Below are 17,078 nucleotides of genomic sequence, written 5' to 3'. Positions count from 1 at the left end.
CCATCTCCTTCAGATGAAGATACTTAGCCTGCACTGATCAAATTGTGTCAGCATAATTACTGAGAACAGACCCTATTAAAAGCCAGGGCTTCAGATTCAGTGTCGAGCCTCATGGTTAGGCCTATCATTCAGCTGCATCTCTGGGAGGCTGATGTAGACAACCCGTATACTAAGGTCCTTAAGTCCAGAACTCTACTCACTCAGACAGAAATACTGTAGGAGAACAGGCAAGGGGGTAATAGACATAGGGCTCAATTCAATGGAACTGCACTGCAGTATTTACAGTACATAGGAGGAGCTTTTTCCCATGTTCAAATAAATTCACATGATGGTTTTGGGTGCTGATAAAAACCTACTTCTCTTACCAAGTAGACTCCCTTCACAGGTGCTTCCAGTTGTGTGTGGGGGCAGTAATTTGTCTACAAAGACACTGCATTGGAAGGTAGTGTGAATGCTTATCACTATGAAATTATTAACGGAGCACCAGTCCTTTCTTGGACAAAATTGGTATTATATGACTTGACTTATGAGTTATTTACAATAACTTTGTAAGACTAAAATTTGAATAATAGCAATACATTGATTTAATCTGAAGGTATGAATTCTTTAAGAATCTTTTGTTTTTATTTTCCAGAATAAAAGACAAACACAAGTTTTTTATACAAACAACATTTAATAATGCAAATCAAATTATTTACCTAAATAATGAGGGATCATAAAAAGGTAGGAAATAGAATGAAATACAAGAAAGAGACCAAGATATCAGAATATTAAAGATGTGATACTCAGTCTGTGAACAGTCTGTTGTCCCTGGCTCTAGTTAGGCCACATGGAGGTGAAGATGGCCACATGGAGGCAAGATGGCAGTGTCCTCCTTTGTCCTTAGTTGAGGGGTTTCTTTGTGGTGGTTTATTGCTCCTTTCCTCTGAGTTTGGAAGGCCCCTCGTGTGCTGCTCCTCTGGGTTGTGTCCCAGGTTACTCTGTCTGCTGGCTCTTCCTTTGAGTTGCAGAGGCTGTGCTCTAAATTGTCTTCTCCTTCTTTCCTTGAAGAAGGTTAGCTTAAATGTACAGTTCAGGCCGCACTAACTCTTTAATACTAAGTCTCCTTCTGAGACTGTTTAGTTCATGGGCTCTTCCATCCTAGTTTCTGTACTGGATTACAGGTACTATTCCCCAACATGTACTTTTTCCCTGACTTATCAGTTCACTTGTTCTTGACATTAAAGGTGAAGGTCCAGGCCCTGTTGTCAGCCTACTGAACATGGAGGTTCTTCTCCCTCCTCGATAGAAGTCCAGTTTGAGAGGTCCAGCTTGAGACGTCCAGCAGGATAAGAGGCTAACGTCAGAGACCTTTTGTAGTCCTGTGAGGTCACATGGTATCACACCTAGGTGTGAAGGCCCACTTTATGACCCTTTCTCTTGATAGAGAGAGAGAGCGCTTGGAGGATCTCAGTAGTCCATAACAGTTCAGCATTATAGACAGTAAAAGGATGTTCAACATTGTTCAACATATGACATTAAAACGGCACAACGCTACATCATGAACATTTCTATGGCAGGTTCAATTTATTTCCAGCCTCACTTTTGTTTTACGAAATAGAGGCCAAAACAAACCCCAAAATGATTAACTTTTAATTTCATTAAAGTTTAATTTAAAGCTTAAACCTAGCTTTAAAATAACCTCAATTACCATAAGCAATTTCATCAGCTTTATATATGTGGATTTGGTGTTGCCAGTAGCTCAGTGGAGAATACTGTTGTTTCTCTCTGGTTGGGGACTGCATGGAGAGAGAATGAAATTCACAAATTAGTGTCGTCTGATGGGATGGAAATGTGTTAATTGCTGTTTTTAAGCTGCTGCAATAATAAGGTTATGATGGCAGACTGCTCAAGGCACATTATTTAGCCCAGAGCCCATATTATTTAGCCCAGAGCCCATATAAACCCAGAGCCCATATAAACCATATAAACAGAACTGTTGGTTGGTGAAAATAGAGTGCTAAATGTAATTACTCATTTTACAATCTGTGGATATTCTACATCATCAAATATACATTTAGTGCCAGTGGAAGTGTTTCCAGCTGTGGTGTTAGTTAGCTGGTTTAATGTGAAACGTACAGGGTTTCCTGTGGCATTGGCTGTCCTCTCTCTTGTAGCCTACACAGAATGTTGCTCTCCGATACAAAGACATTTCAGACAAGAGGTAATAATTTGACAGAGAGAAGTGTGAATGTTGTTGTCTCTGGCTGGAGCAAACACCAGCCTTTGTCCTCCCAGTTGATTGGTTTTGTTTGCAGTGTGCTGTCTGTTTGTGCTGAAGCTAACATTAGCCAGCCCACCAGGCATCTCTCAGGGATAACTAACTGCCATGAAGAAGATTACACCCACATACAAAAATCACACCTCACAGCTAAAATCCCACCATGCTCAGTCCACATCAACAACCAAAGCTAATCCAGGAACGTTTTCTCACTGTTGGCTAGAGGTGCTGATACAAGGAGCCAACTGTAGTAGAGTACATCTAAGGGTGGTTAGCCTGTCTCTCTCTCTCTGCACTGTACTGACCTTGGCTTCTGGTTGCGTGGAAGCAGCACGGAGCCTCTGTTGTTGTCAGAGCAGAGGGAAGAAAGAAATAAAAGAGAACTTTGAATACCTTTCATCAGGCCAGGAGTCAGAGAGAAAGAATAGCACTCCCTCATTATGCAGTATCGTGTGGAGATGAGAGTGGTTGGTTGGTGCGTGGTCGTGGAATGGCATGGAGGGAGAACACCTCCACAATGGCACCAGGTATGCAGAGAGCACATGGAGGGAAGGTGGATTAATTATATATGCAAGTACAATACAGTAGCTCCCTGCCTGCTTGCTGCCTCTGTGCCCAGCCAGGCTCAAACTAAAGGCTCACACACACATCGCACTGAATGTGCATCTGCCATTCGTCTGCCGATCTTTCAGCGCACTGTGTTTTAGGGACCACCCACTGTAGAACGTCAAACTGCCGACATTTTTCATGCAATTCTACATGTAAAATCAGTACACACTTGGTTCACAAATTACATTGAGGTGCTAAGTACTCTCAGCCAGCAAACTCTATTGGTCTGTCTGAGCCCTAAGTTTATAGGATCCACAGTACTGAACAACTCAGGTCCCAGAGGTTTTGCAGGCTGGAGCTCTATTGACGTTTTTGAAGAGGCTAGTATAGTCCAATAATCTCCTGTATAGGCCTTATATTACGAAGAAGGGTTGAAGGCTCATTGATATCACAACTTGAAGAAGGAGTTTGAAATATTTACAAGCTGCATTTTAACTTATGTTCAGTCAGTTATTGATGTGTAAAACAAGCTAATTCAGGACAACCATTGTTGGTTGTGCTTAGGTACTGTACAGGTCATTCTATACTCTACTACACTGTTCATATGTGTTAGTGGCTACCAGAATTTTTTTATACGCTCCTTCACAATCAAAACTAGGATTTTAATTGCCGCCTGTCTCTCATCGTGTAGTGAGCAAGGCTCAACCTCTTCAAGAGTTTACTTGGATATGTGCCAATAGTGCTCACGGAAATGTTTTTTTATCGTTGTATAATCTAGCTATAATTGGTACTAGCATATCAGACCTACTGTATAGCATATGCTTTTGTTTGATATTTTAAGAGGGTTTCTTCTGTAAAATACTGTACATTCATTCTATATGCTATTTCAGATAAAGTCCTATCCTTCAAATATAGTCCTGAATCAAAGGTTCAAACCAGAACTTTGATCAAAACTAAAGAGAGTAGAAAACAACTGCATGATTTATTCAAATGACATATTTCACATGGAAGATTTGTGTTTAAATATGCATAGTTCATCTCATGACAGCTGGGCATTTTTTGCATGGATTGATTCAACCCAGCTGAATGATTTATGATGAATAAAAAGGCATCTTTAATTTACTGAGGAGAGGTAAATAACACCAGTCACTCACTGCAAAATGGAGGACGCTTTCTTTACAGGCCAATCACAACAAGCCATAAAATAATTCCTCTCAAATCACTTCTTGATTTAACAGATCTTTGATCTTTGAGAGGATTAGGGTTGAGTGATGGATCAAAGGAGTTACTATGTGTCCTTAAGTGGTGTTTTGATGTAGCACAAAGGAGAAGAGGGGAGATGGTGACACGCTTCGTCACCCTTCCACACACATTCATTATTAACGCTCCACAGTGCGCTGAGTCCCTACCATACACGTGGGTCGGTGTGGTGTGGCTGGGCCAGCTGTCTAGTGGGCTGGGCTTTGTGTACTGGAAGAGATAAGATTATTATATCTATTGGATGGCTTGCAAACCCCTCTAACCTCAAATAACAGGAGTCAGGACACATACTGTACATGTAGCTGAATAGGGAGAGAGGACAGAAAGAGGACAGACAGAGGACAGAGAGAGGACAGAAAGAAGTGGGAAGGATGTTAAAATGGGATGAGGTAGTGAGCGGTGGATGAAGGAGAGGAAGGTCCAGAGAAAGGGCAGAGTATGTTTTATATTATCCAGGGTGTGAGGACTGGGCTGTTGGTGAATGTAGCTGACGTACACTATGACAGCCATGATGGAGCCATGTTGTCAGCCAGCCGAGTGTCCATGCATCCACCCTACTGCGCTATTGGCTGAGGAGGAGCTCCCTGACTCCCTGTCCTTGCATGGTGAGGTCAGCAGCCCAGTGACCTGACCTCAATTATACCAGATTAGAGATCAGATCCCCGGCACACTGACCTCGGAGCAGCCACCAATTAGACTCCGAACATGCCGTCAGAAAAGAACACCCTGTCCAGGAGGACAAGGAGAGAGTGTGGAGGAGCAGGCGGAGCAAAGATCCTTGTCCCTACAATGTCCATACCTATTTCCCATACATTTTTCCCATTGAGGTTTTCGACAATGCTTTTGGGCATTGTAGCATTCTGTAATGCTATTTCCATGTCTTTGACTACAGATCTGTATTTGTGTCTTAGCAAGTGAGGGTGATTAGATTAAGTGTGTTTCTGGAGAACGAAGGGAGAGCTAGCTCCTTCAGATCAGCAGGGCTGGGAAGGGAATGTGTGGAGCTGGGCTAAGCTGGGCTGGGCTGGACAGGGCTGGGAAGGGCAGGGTGGGGCACGGCAGGGCTGGGAAGACCAGGGCAGGGCTGGGAAGACCAGGGCAGGGCTGGGCTGCACATGGAAGACTACGCAGCACTCCTGGCTCTTTTGATGCTCTGCCTTTATCACAAACACCAGGCTGCCTGTTTCAATGATTTCACCTCAGGTTCAGAAGCTTAATCTATACATGCAAATATGCTGAGTATATAAAACATTAAGGACGCCTGCTCTTTCCATGACATAGACTGACCAGGTGAATCCAGGTGAAAGCTATGACCCCTTATTGATGTCAAATCCACTTCAATCAGTGTAGATTAATCGGAGGAGACCAGTTAAATAAGGATTTTTAAACCTTGAGACAATTGAGACATGGATTGTGTATGTGTGCCATTCAAGACAAAATATTTAAATGCCTTTGAAGGGGGTATGGTAGTAGGTGCCAGGAGCACCGGTTTGTGTCAAGAACTGCAACGCTGCGTTTTTTTACGCAGCATTAACAGTTTCCTGTGTGCATCAAGAATGGTCCACCACTCAAAGGACATCCAGCCAACTTGACACAACTGTGGGAAGCATTGGTGTCAACATGGGCCAGCATCCCTGTGGAACGCTTTTGACACCTTGTAGAGTCCATGCCCCAACTAGATGAGGCTGTTCTGAGGGCAAAAGGGGGTGGGGTCCAACTCAATATTAGGAAGGTGGTCCTAATGTTTGGTATACTCTGTGTATACTCGGTGTATAACAGTACTGTATGTCTGGAGGATCCGATACAGGCTAACATTGATAGGGACAGAATATCGCTGAGTGCTGTGAAAGCCAGATGGTGGAGAAGGAGTCAGAGGCAAGGAAAGAGAAAGACTAATAGAAAGGAGAGCGAGATAGGAGAGAGAAAGACAAATAGAAAGGAGAGCGAGATAGGAGAAAGACAATAGATTTTCTTTCATTTAGATTTTCTGCTGCAGTCTGCTGAGCCCCTGTCTTCTCTCTAGTATCCCCTCTCCCTGCTCTTCAGTCTGTCATAACACAATAACAGAGGTCTGACAGCTTAAAAGACACTGGAGGAGCATGGAGGTGCTTGGGGAGAAAATTGCTGCAGAACACAGGCTACTCAGCGGCTAGAGAGAAATACCATTTTGTCTCGCACAAGATGGATTCCCCTGTGAGATTGCAGGGTAGGGTACCAAAGACAGAATCAAAATGGAGAACCTTTAAAAAAGCTAGTTTTTTTTACATAATTGCTATTGGCCTATGTTGGTGATATCAAATACTCTGATACAAATCACAACATTTTATATTTTCACTTTGATTGCACAATGTATTGTGACAATATTGAATATTGAAGAAGTAAATCCTACATATCATTTATGAATATCAATATGAAAGAGATATAATTTTGATGTATCTGATCTCCTCAACCTTTAAAGAAATGCCTTGCAATGATAAGGGCATACACACACACACACACACACACACACACACACACACACACACACACACACACACACACACACACACACACACACACACACACACACACACACACACACACACACACACACACACACACACACACACACACACACACACGCACACACACACACCACCCTCCCTCTACAGATCACACTGCTGGTGGCCCGTCACACAACTGCATTTAAATCAGGAGCTAGAAACCCCTTCAGGATATCAAATCCATGGACTCTGGTGTCTATTCTAACTAGGTCAACTCTTACAATAGCTGCAGACTCTTTCTCCCTCTCCTCCCTCTCCTTATTTTTACTACCTTTCAAAAGTGGATTTTTTATTTGTATTTATTTGTATGAACAATAGATATTGAATGAATTATTACATATGCCAATATTAAATGCAGGTAAAATATTTCTTTATCCGGTCCTTTTGTATTTTTTTACCAATTGATAACTTTGCCCAAAAAAAACACTGATATCCTATGCTTGACTTGTCATTGATTTTCTGTAGATTTTAGGCCAGAATGGTGCATGACGTTTTACAGTCCATTTTGATCAGGCTTTATCTAAAGACACCTTCCTCGTTGTCAGAGACAAGGCACAGCGCTGCTACTGTAGCTGGTTTTAACTGAAGCTGCCCCTGGCTGGTGTTCCTTGGGGCCTAAATGCTCACTAAGCTGTCTCTGTCTTAGCATGCTCGCCACAGCACAGTGAAGACAATCTCCTGTAAATTGCTTTTTCGATCAGTTTTGACATCAATCTGCTCTCCTGGGGATAACGCATGCATATGATTGCGAGAGGAAGGTATCATTCCTTATGGATGTTGACAACCCCACTCAGTCGGGTTTGATCCCCAGAATTAACATAATATTACTTCACAGACTGAACTGCTAGTGATACCCAAAGAGGATTTGGTTGCTGTAGCAGAGGTTTAGAACAGATAGATTGCTGGAGCTAGGGAGGGCAGAGGCCAAATGTAAAGGTTATCTCAGGTAAAAGGTCTTGGTATGATATGTTTCAGGATATGTATGTATAATAGAACTTATCTAGATAATTCAGTACTGTTTGTGAATGCCATGGATTATGCGGGACCGGGTGTCTTTTCCAGCTGGATGGCGTACTACAGTAGCTTCCTATGAGCTGATTGGCTCCTGTATTTTTAATGTGAATAATCCCTCCTTTCTTTCTCTCTCTTTTTCTCTTCCAGGACCTAGATTTCTCATCACAACCACAGGAGCCTTGTATATTCTGGACGTTCAGAATGAGGATGGATTGTATAACTACCGCTGCACCACACGGCATCGCTACACGGGCGAGACCAGGCAAAGCAACAGCGCCCGGCTTTTTGTGTCAGGTCAGTCTGTGCTGCCCTAAATACCTAAATAACGGTACCCCAGAAACATCTAGATATCTGTACAGTACACCATGTTGCAGTAATACATCAGAAACTTCTGCATCTTCATACACTGCAAAGTCCACAACACAGTGAATGCTATCGTAACACTATCTCTTCTAATAGTGAACTCTATTCTTATCATAACAACTTATCTCTCTTATCTCTCATAAGATCCCACCAACTCAGAGCCGGGGATTCTGGATGGCTTTGATCGTCGGGAGGTCATGGCGTCCCATCGGGTGGAGCTGCCCTGTAAGGCGTCGGGCCATCCCATGCCCAAGTACCGCTGGCTGAAGGACAACAGTCCTCTGGAGCCCGATACACGTTTCCGCCAGAGTGTCACGGGCCTGCTGATAGAGAGCGCCCAGCCCACCGACTCTGGCACCTACGTGTGTGAAGTGTGGAACAGCTATGGCAACGCTGAGGTGGTGGGCCGGCTTCTGGTCAAGCGTGAGTCCAAACACCACATCACACTCACACATCAGGAGCTATCCCAGCCTGGGTGCCATGAAGTTTCTGCATTAGCTGCTCTAGCCCTGTAACTTTGTTTATCTATTTCTTAATAATGTTTTTGATGTGTGTTCTGTGTTTTCTCTTGTGTCCAGAGCCCCTGAAGGCGGTGGTCAGCCCACGAAAGGTGAAGGGCAGCGTGGGTAGTAAGGTGTCCTTGCATTGCAGTGTCAGTGGCTCTGATGAGTATGAACTGTCGTGGTACCGTAACGGAGAGATCATCTACCCCGGCAACAACGTGCGGATCACAGGCATCAGCAGAGAGAACCTGATCATGGAGGGCATGGCAAAGAGCGACGGCGGGGCCTACCAATGTTTCGCCAGGAAGAACAAAATGTCCGCTCAGGATTTTGTTCAGGTCATTTTGGAGGGTGAGATACAGTACAGGTTTCTTATAAAGATCAATGCTCCACCCGGCACAGCCAGAAGAGGACTGGCCACCCCTCATAGCCTGGTTCCTCTCTAGATTTCTTCCTAGGTTTTGGCCTTTCTAGGGAGTTTTTCCTAGCCACCATGCTTCTACACCTGCATTGCTTGCTGTTTGGGATTTTAGGCTGGGTTTCTGTACAGCACTTTGAGATATTAGCTGATGTACGAAGGGCTATATAAAAGAAACTTGATTTGATTTGATTTGAATGCTACTATGGCAGTTATTTGATATATTGGTGTTCTTATAATAAGACAGTGGTTAGAATATATCACCATGTGTTTTTTTGTCATGTGTACTGTACTGCTTGGAAGTTGACTATAGCATGAGTGGTTACGGTTTTATGTTGTGTGTATGTTTTGTGTCCATGTACTGTACCAGTCAAACGTTTGGTCACACCTACTCATTCCAGGTTTTGTCTTTAGTTTTACTATTTTCTACATTGTAGAATAATAGTGAAGACATCAAAACTATGAAATAACACATATGGAATCATGTAGTAACCAAGAAAAGTGTTAAACAAATCAAAATATATGTTATATTTGAGATTCTTCAAAGTAGCCACCCTTTGCCTTGATGACAGCTTTGCACACTCTTGGCATTCTCTCAACTAGCTTCATGAGGAAGTCACCTGGAATGCATTTCAAATAACAGGTGTGCCTTATTAATTTGTGGGATTTCCTTCTTAATGCGTTTGAGCCAATCAGTTGTGTTGTGACAAGGTAGGGGTGGTATACAGAAGACAGCCCTATTTGGTAAAAGACCAAGTCCATATTATAGCAAGAACAGTTCAAATAAGCAAAGAGAAATTACACTCCATTACTTTAAGACATGAAGGTCAGTCAATCTGGAAAATTTGATGAAACTGGCTCTCATGAGGACCGCCACAGGAAGGAAGAACCAAAGTTACCTCTGCTGCAGAGGATACGTTCATTAGAGTTACCAGCCTCAGAAATTGCAGCCCAAATAAAAGCTTCACAGAGTTCAAGTAACAGAAACATCTCAACATAAACTGTTCAGAGGAGACTGTGTGAATCAGGCCTTCATGGTAGAATTGCTGCAAAGAGACCACTACTAAAGAACACCAATAAGAAGAGACTTGCTTGGGTCAAGAAACACAAGCAATAGACATTAGACCGGTGGAAATCTGTCCTTTGGTCTGATGAGTCCAAATTTTAGATTTTTGGTTCTAGTTGCCGTGTCTCTGTGAGACGCAGAGTAGGTGAACGGATGATCTCCACATGTGTGGTTCCCACCGTGAAGCATGGAAGATGTGATGGGGTGGGGGTGCTTTGCTGGTGACACTGTCTGTGATTTATTTAGAATTCAAGGCACACACCGCATTCTGCAGCGATACGCCATCCCGATCTGGTTTGCGCTTGGTGGGACTATCATTTGTTTTCAACAGCACAATGACCCAGCACATCTCCAGGCTGTGTAAGGGCTATTTGACCAAGAAGGACAGTGGTGGAATGCTGCGTCAGATGACCTGGCCTCCACAATCACCCGACCTCAACCCAATTGAGATGGTTTGGGATGAGTTAGACCGCAGACTGAAGGAAAAGCAGCCAACAAGTGCTCAGCATATGTGGGAACTCCTTCAAGACTGTTGGAAAGCATTCCAGGTGAAGCTGGTTGAGAGATTGCCAAGAGTGTGCAAAGCTTTCATCAAGGCAAAGGGTGGCTACTTTGAAGAATCTAAAATATAAAATAAATGTTGATTTGTTTAACACTTTTTTGGTTACTACATGATTCCATATGTGTTATTTCATAGTTTTGATGTCTTCACTATTATTCTACAATATAGAAAATAGTAAAAATAAAGAAAAACCCTTGAATGAGTAGGTGTGTCCAAGCTTTTGACTGGTACTGTATGTGTAGTTGCAGCAGCAGTGACTTAGCAGAAAGGGATTTTGGCCCTGGATCGATACAGGGCCAGTGTTGTGCTCCGGCAGAACAGCAACTGTTATTAGGGTTACTACCCCAGTCAGCTTTAAACTGCCTAACTGAGCCTGGTTGCTTGGACAACTGTCTCGCCTGGCCACGGAACTGTATAAGGAGGATATTGATAATCTATAATGATGTAGAACATGCTAGGGTTATCAGAGGGCAACAGCAGGCCACTCTAAGACAGAGCTGTTTTCTATCATTAAGAATTGTTCTTGGTTTTGTGTTGCACATTATTTTCACACTTGTAAGGAATTATTTGAATTGTTTTATGTGAGCGATACCTTAGCTGATTAATGTATAGAATACGTTTACAATGTTCATACAGTACATGATGCAGAGATTTGTCAGGTTTTTCTGTCCAAGCCTCCCGTTGTAGTCCTATTAACCATTACCCATGGTCTTCCTCTCTCTCCCCTTTCAGACGGCACTCCGAAGATTCTGTCCTCTTTCAGTGAGAAGGTGGTCAACCCCAACGAGCCAGTCTTCTTGGTGTGTAACGTCAAAGGCACTCCCCCTCCCTCCTGCACTTGGAACCTGGACGACGACCCGGTCATCAAGGACAGTCACCACCACCCTGGCCACTACGAGACCCACGAGGGCCACGTGGTCAGCCAGCTGAACATCACCCACACCAAGGAGGTGGACGGAGGGGTGTACCGCTGCACCTGCAGGAACTCGGCCGGGGCGGTCTACCACCAGGCTCGAATAAACGTAAGAGGTGCTTGTCAGATCAGCTCCTCCAAAACAACAAAAACATACACCTAACTGATTTTTGTTTGGTTTCCAAGTTAAATGCCTGTTTCTTTTAGGTTTTTGTTCTATTCTCCCTCCTTTGCTAAGTGCCTACATATTCCTAACCTTTTTACTTGAGCTCATTTTCTTTCTTTCTTTCTTTCTTCCTTTATTCCTCAGTTTCAGTTGCAGCTTCGGACTCCATTGTTTAGTTTCTCCTAATTTCCTCCATGTTGTTTTTTATCCCTGCGTGAATTTCTCTTGTCACATTGTCCCTCTTTGTATGATTGTGATACTCCAGTTCTATAGCTTTTTATTTTCTAACACTGCTATTTCTAGTCGCCCATATGTTGTTGGCCTGTTTGCATGTCAGTCCCTCATACTGTCAAAGACATTGCCAGGTCACAACCAATCATGTTTTGTCAGTGTGTGTTTGTGTATGTGTGATCCATCCATAACATGTCTGTTCTATTGATGGTGTCTCATTTGTTGGACAGGGAGGTTCTATTTGCTATAATACCTCTCTTCCTGTCTTTAATAGTAATCTGATCCTCTACACAGATCACTGTTGCAGAGATGATTCCCTTCAGCTGATTTACACTGCTGTTCCATGTGTAGATGTTTGAACACATTTGACCAATGTATTATTCTTTTATTTGTAGGCCTTACTGACAGGCAGGTTTTCAGCCCAGTGTGGTGTATACTGGTCAACTTTGTACTGCATGTTTCTATGCTGGTGGTGGTTTTATCTTAAGACTGTAAAAGGGATTATAGTTCTCTCTCTTTTGTTTCCTTGGTTAGTTTCTTACTTACTTTTTTGTTGTTGAATGTACAGTTTATTTATTCAACGAGACAGTTAGTTTCAAGTGGCTCTTGGATTTGTAATGCAGATAACTCATACAGTGAATATTGTCCACTAAAATGTTCTGTCTTTCAGCTGTCAGCCAACCCTACCTTGTCCTTGTCTAATTTGGTCCTGATTTCACAGCCCTCTCTTCAGAGTCTACCATGAGGTCCTGTGGTAAAAACAAACACATTTGGGTGTGCTGTCAATACATACGGCTTGATGTTGTTGACTGTCATTTCACAATCCTCTCACCCATAAATGTGTTTATAGAGAGCTCTCTCTCCCTCTCTGTATTTTTAGGGGCTGCCAGCATCCGTCCAATGAAAAACATCACAGCCATCGCAGGGCGGGATGCGTACGTCCACTGTCGCGTCATTGGCTACCCATACTATTCCATCAAGTGGTATAAGAACTCCCACCTGCTCCCCTTTAACCACCGGCAGCGGGCCTTCGAGAACAACGGCACTCTGAAGCTGTCCAACGTGCAGGAGCTAGACCAGGGAGAGTACAACTGCAGGGTATTGGTCAAACCTCATCAGGAGACCAATCAGAGCGTCCATCTCAATGTCAAAGGTAGGAAGAGTCTGCCTCCCTGACTCATGCACTGTGACAGTACACAGTATTTTTTCTAATATCCACACTAGCATACAACAATTTGGAAAGTGTAAAGGAAGTCACACTGCTTTCTTAGCAAATACCACTTCCTCTCGATTCAACCCATACCCGGCACGAACTCTGTCTTGCTAGCATACATGACCACCCTCCTGAAGCATCTTACCAGTCGGCACCACATGAAAAGCTAGCTATTCACTGGCACAAGTGGGGACACTTCAGGCTGAGGAGTAGGTTACACACATCACCATGTGCTTCATAAGCATTCTAAGAGGTATGAGAGTGTGGACAGTAGAACATGACAACGCTGTAGCCAGAGATAGGAAGTGACCTCGCAGGTCATACTCCCATTGGCCAGGGCCATCATAAGCTACAGAAACACTGCCTGACATTCACCACTGCTATGATTGCGCTTCTTTGGTATGTGAGACTAAACTAGAGTCATTAGTATGACTGCACATACAGTAGCGATTGAGCTTGATTACCAGAGACCCAGAATACGTAATGGGAATGTTAACGAGTGATTCCCCATGCCTCATATCCATGTCATGAATGATGCAGCCACTGCTTAAAACATTTCCAGGAGATGAGGCTGGGGCGGGGCGGGGGAAAGGGGGACCACATGATATAAAGCAACACTTCCCCGCTACAAGTATCTTAGTTAATTTGCTCTGCTCAAGCTTCAAAATCTGAAAGCGGCTGGGGAGATCCCAGGAGTCCATTATCCCTACTTTGTTGTGAATTAAATCAGTGCTCAAGTGCTGCTTATTTCAGTGTTATTTTAACTCATTGATTCTCAAATGCAGCTGACTTGCGAGATGGCTGGAGAGTCCCCTGAGAAGGTGCCACAGTGGACTTACTGAGCAGGATCTCACATCTAGGTCGTTATCTAGTCTAGCATGGGGCCTGATTCTCCATTTCTTTTGTATAACATGTTGTTTCTTCCCTTCTTGAGGGTCGTTAGGTTTTCTAGACAGACTGATGTGGCATGAGTCACCAAAATACAGAATCACCCCTTCAAGTGTTTATGGAATAGTACACCTGTTCTTGGTACTGTTTGCTCCGACTCAGAGTACAGAATGTTCGGCTAGAATGGAGGAAGGACTAAGGTTGAATTACGTGATGATTCACTCTCAGTCCTTCTGAGTTCAGAGTCTATTCAATGATTTCCAATGACCAAAGGGATTGATAGAATATTGAAGTATGACACACAGGAGATTGTACCGGTATAGTGTATTGTCTCTCAGCCTAATGTGGTTATGGTCACCTCTCCCCCTTTTCCCCTCCAGTTCCACCGTACATCCAGCCCTTTGCATTCCAGCGGTTCTCCATTGGTCAACGCGTCTTCATCCCCTGCGTGGTAATGTCAGGTGACCAGCCCCTGGACATCACCTGGCAGAAGGACGGGCGGCCAATCCCTGCCAGTCTGGGGGTCACCATCGACAACATAGAGTTCACCAGCTCACTGCGGATCTCCAACCTGTCCCCAGACCACAACGGAAACTACACCTGCATTGCACGCAACGAGGCTGCAGCCGTTGAGCATCAGAGTCAGCTCATTGTCAGGGGTGAGAGGAGGCTAGCACGTTGTTCCTCTGTCTCTGTCTCTAGATGTATCTCTCTTAGGTTCCCTCCTCTTGCTCCCTGACTCCTACTGTGTCTTTCTTTCTCTCTCTGTTTCTGTTTCTTTCTCTGCTCCTCTCTCCGTTGCTTCTCATCTGTCTTTATACTGTGATTTCTCTCCACTGCAGTCTTTTTCTTAATAAATCTCTTCTACTATCTTTCTGTCTCAGAAGTACTAGTAAGTCAGTCTGTGTGTGGTTCCCTCTGCTCCTCCAGTTCCTCCCCAGTTTGTGGTGCAGCCCACAGACCAGGATGGGATCTATGGCAAAACTGTGACCCTCAACTGCTCTGCTGAGGGTTATCCACGCCCCACCCTGGTATGGAAGCACTCCAAAGGTAAACATATATGGAAATCAAGCATCCGAAGACTGTTGGTAGCATGAATTAAATGGTTATACAAACGTATTAATAGACATTGTTTGGGGATGTAACGGCAGCTCTTTTGGAGGGAGTAACGGTAGTAGTAGTTGAAGGCATATGGGTTCCATCTGTTTCATCCACAGCCCGTGTATGATGTGGTTCAACAACTGCAGGTGTACACACACACTGTCATAGGTCGCAGGTGTACAGCCACTGTGGGTTGTGAGGTGGGGGAGCTACCAGTGAGGTGTGAGAGAGCAGGTGAACAAAGTGGCACAGCACTTGACCTGGCTAGCTGAAGAGGGGACCCAGCTGTTTGCTGCTTCGTCCATAACCAGGGATGAAAGCTTCCCACAATGGAGAGACAACAACCAATCCAACCAATTGGGTGGCGTGGGGGGCCGTGTGAGGGGCATCAAAGGCGTGGAGACAGGGCCAGACAGACAGCAGCCAGGCTTTGATGGGATTTGTTTGTGATTTTGGCTCCCTGGGACCGAGAGGAGATTGGGTTTGATGTGAGAGAGACGCTCCTCAATGTCTTAGACCTCCTGTCTGATTAAAAATGTCTGGCAGAACCTTGGTCTGTCGCCACGGCGATGGCAGAGTGAAGACTCAGCCGGGGCCTTTATCTGAGATGTACCTCTAATTTGTAAGTGCGTGTGTTGCTGCATGTTGTGGTTCTGGATAATGCTTTTTATTCTCCCAGTCAGGTGCTAGCAGAGCAGAGCCACAGAGAGATAGAACAGTGAAGAAGGAAAGGTCAGCTGGTATTAGCATAACTGCTAGCTCCCTCTGGATATGCAAAATCCATCATTCAAGAGCACGTCCTCGTCTCTTGCTCTCTCTCTCTCTCTCTCTCTCTCTCTCTCTCTCTCTCTCTCTCTCTTCTCGTCTCGTCTACAAGGCAGCAGAGTGGGAATAGTACTGCCACTTGACCCCTCGCTAACCATAGGCACTTGACTGGATTTTTAATTAAGGACCAAAACCCACAGTTCACTAAATGTCCTTATCTTTACACGCTAACTTTATCGCATGCTAATATCTGGCCCAGTTCAGACATATGTTTAATACTCTATGAGTGAGCCTGGATGTGTTGCTGTAACATAGGTAGACCACTTACAGCTCTGAGTGGATTTCCATTCCCAGGCAGCTCGTTGACCTGAACATTTTCAGTATTAAACATTTCCTACAGTACTGAAGTCATTTTGACCTTTTTGAATGAAACTGTCCAACATTACCTCCAACAGAAACATGGATGATTATAGAAAATAACTTGTTCCCTAATATGTGAAAAGTATAATGCTGTATGCTAGTATGCTGAAGAATACCTCACCACCAGGGAGATGTGCCCAACAAATGAAGAATATTTGACCTACAAAAAGCATGTACATACTAATACTCATCTTTGTGTTTCACCAAGACAAAACCAATGCTTTGGAGATTAGGTTGTATTTACCCCAAAAAATATGTACAATACAATGTTCAGTCTTTGATGTGTAGATTTGTAAATGTACATGCTTACATGTTCAATGTTGTTCACATGAAGGATACCAAACATGGCTTACAGACAGAAAATCAAGGAAAAACAAAGGAAAAGAAAAGTACTTTTTTTGTGTAAAGGAAACTGCTTTGCATTTTATTGGCTGATTCCTTGTTTCAAGGCCACGTTGCAGTCTTGTTGTTTTCTTCCTCAGCAATCTGCTCTGGTGTTGAACATGAGCACTATCTCTTTAATGATTACCTCATTTTAGTGGCTACATTCTCCACAGCAGCTGCTGAGGTTTAGGGGCGTTAAGATACATGTTTACTGCCCTTAAATCCCTAAAGCTTTGTCACTAAAGCGTTACACACACTGTACAAGTCAAATAAGGATGCGCATCTGTCAATAGTCTTGACCCAAAACATGAGCATTAAAAACAAAAACAGTAGTAGCTTTGGATTTAAATTAGGAAGGGGAAATTGTAGCACACCACCCCCATGTGCTGTTAACCTTACATTGCTTATGCCAAATACAATGTTTCAGATTAAGGATTAGAGTATGTTGTAGACTTACAT

General features: G+C 43.7%; 1 protein-coding gene across 3 annotated transcripts in view; it reads left to right on the top strand.

The window, feature by feature from the left end:
• LOC129831921 (cell adhesion molecule DSCAM-like) overlaps positions 1–17,078 on the top strand; it is a 145,558-nt gene that overhangs the window by 88,776 nt on the left and 39,704 nt on the right. For all 3 annotated transcript variants that reach the window (XM_055895541.1, XM_055895542.1, XM_055895543.1), the window contains 7 exons: positions 7,774–7,920; positions 8,134–8,412; positions 8,568–8,843; positions 11,271–11,567; positions 12,729–13,001; positions 14,330–14,608; positions 14,880–14,999. In XM_055895541.1, the coding sequence (XP_055751516.1) occupies positions 7,774–7,920; positions 8,134–8,412; positions 8,568–8,843; positions 11,271–11,567; positions 12,729–13,001; positions 14,330–14,608; positions 14,880–14,999 (1,671 nt within the window). The remainder of the gene's footprint in view (positions 1–7,773; positions 7,921–8,133; positions 8,413–8,567; positions 8,844–11,270; positions 11,568–12,728; positions 13,002–14,329; positions 14,609–14,879; positions 15,000–17,078) is intronic.

Source organism: Salvelinus fontinalis, chromosome 33 (genome assembly GCF_029448725.1).
Source record: "Salvelinus fontinalis isolate EN_2023a chromosome 33, ASM2944872v1, whole genome shotgun sequence".
In the NCBI taxonomy this organism is placed as follows: Eukaryota; Metazoa; Chordata; class Actinopteri; order Salmoniformes; family Salmonidae; genus Salvelinus; species Salvelinus fontinalis.
Note: the sequence above shows the minus strand (reverse complement) of the source record. Positions and strands in the feature narration are given on the sequence as shown.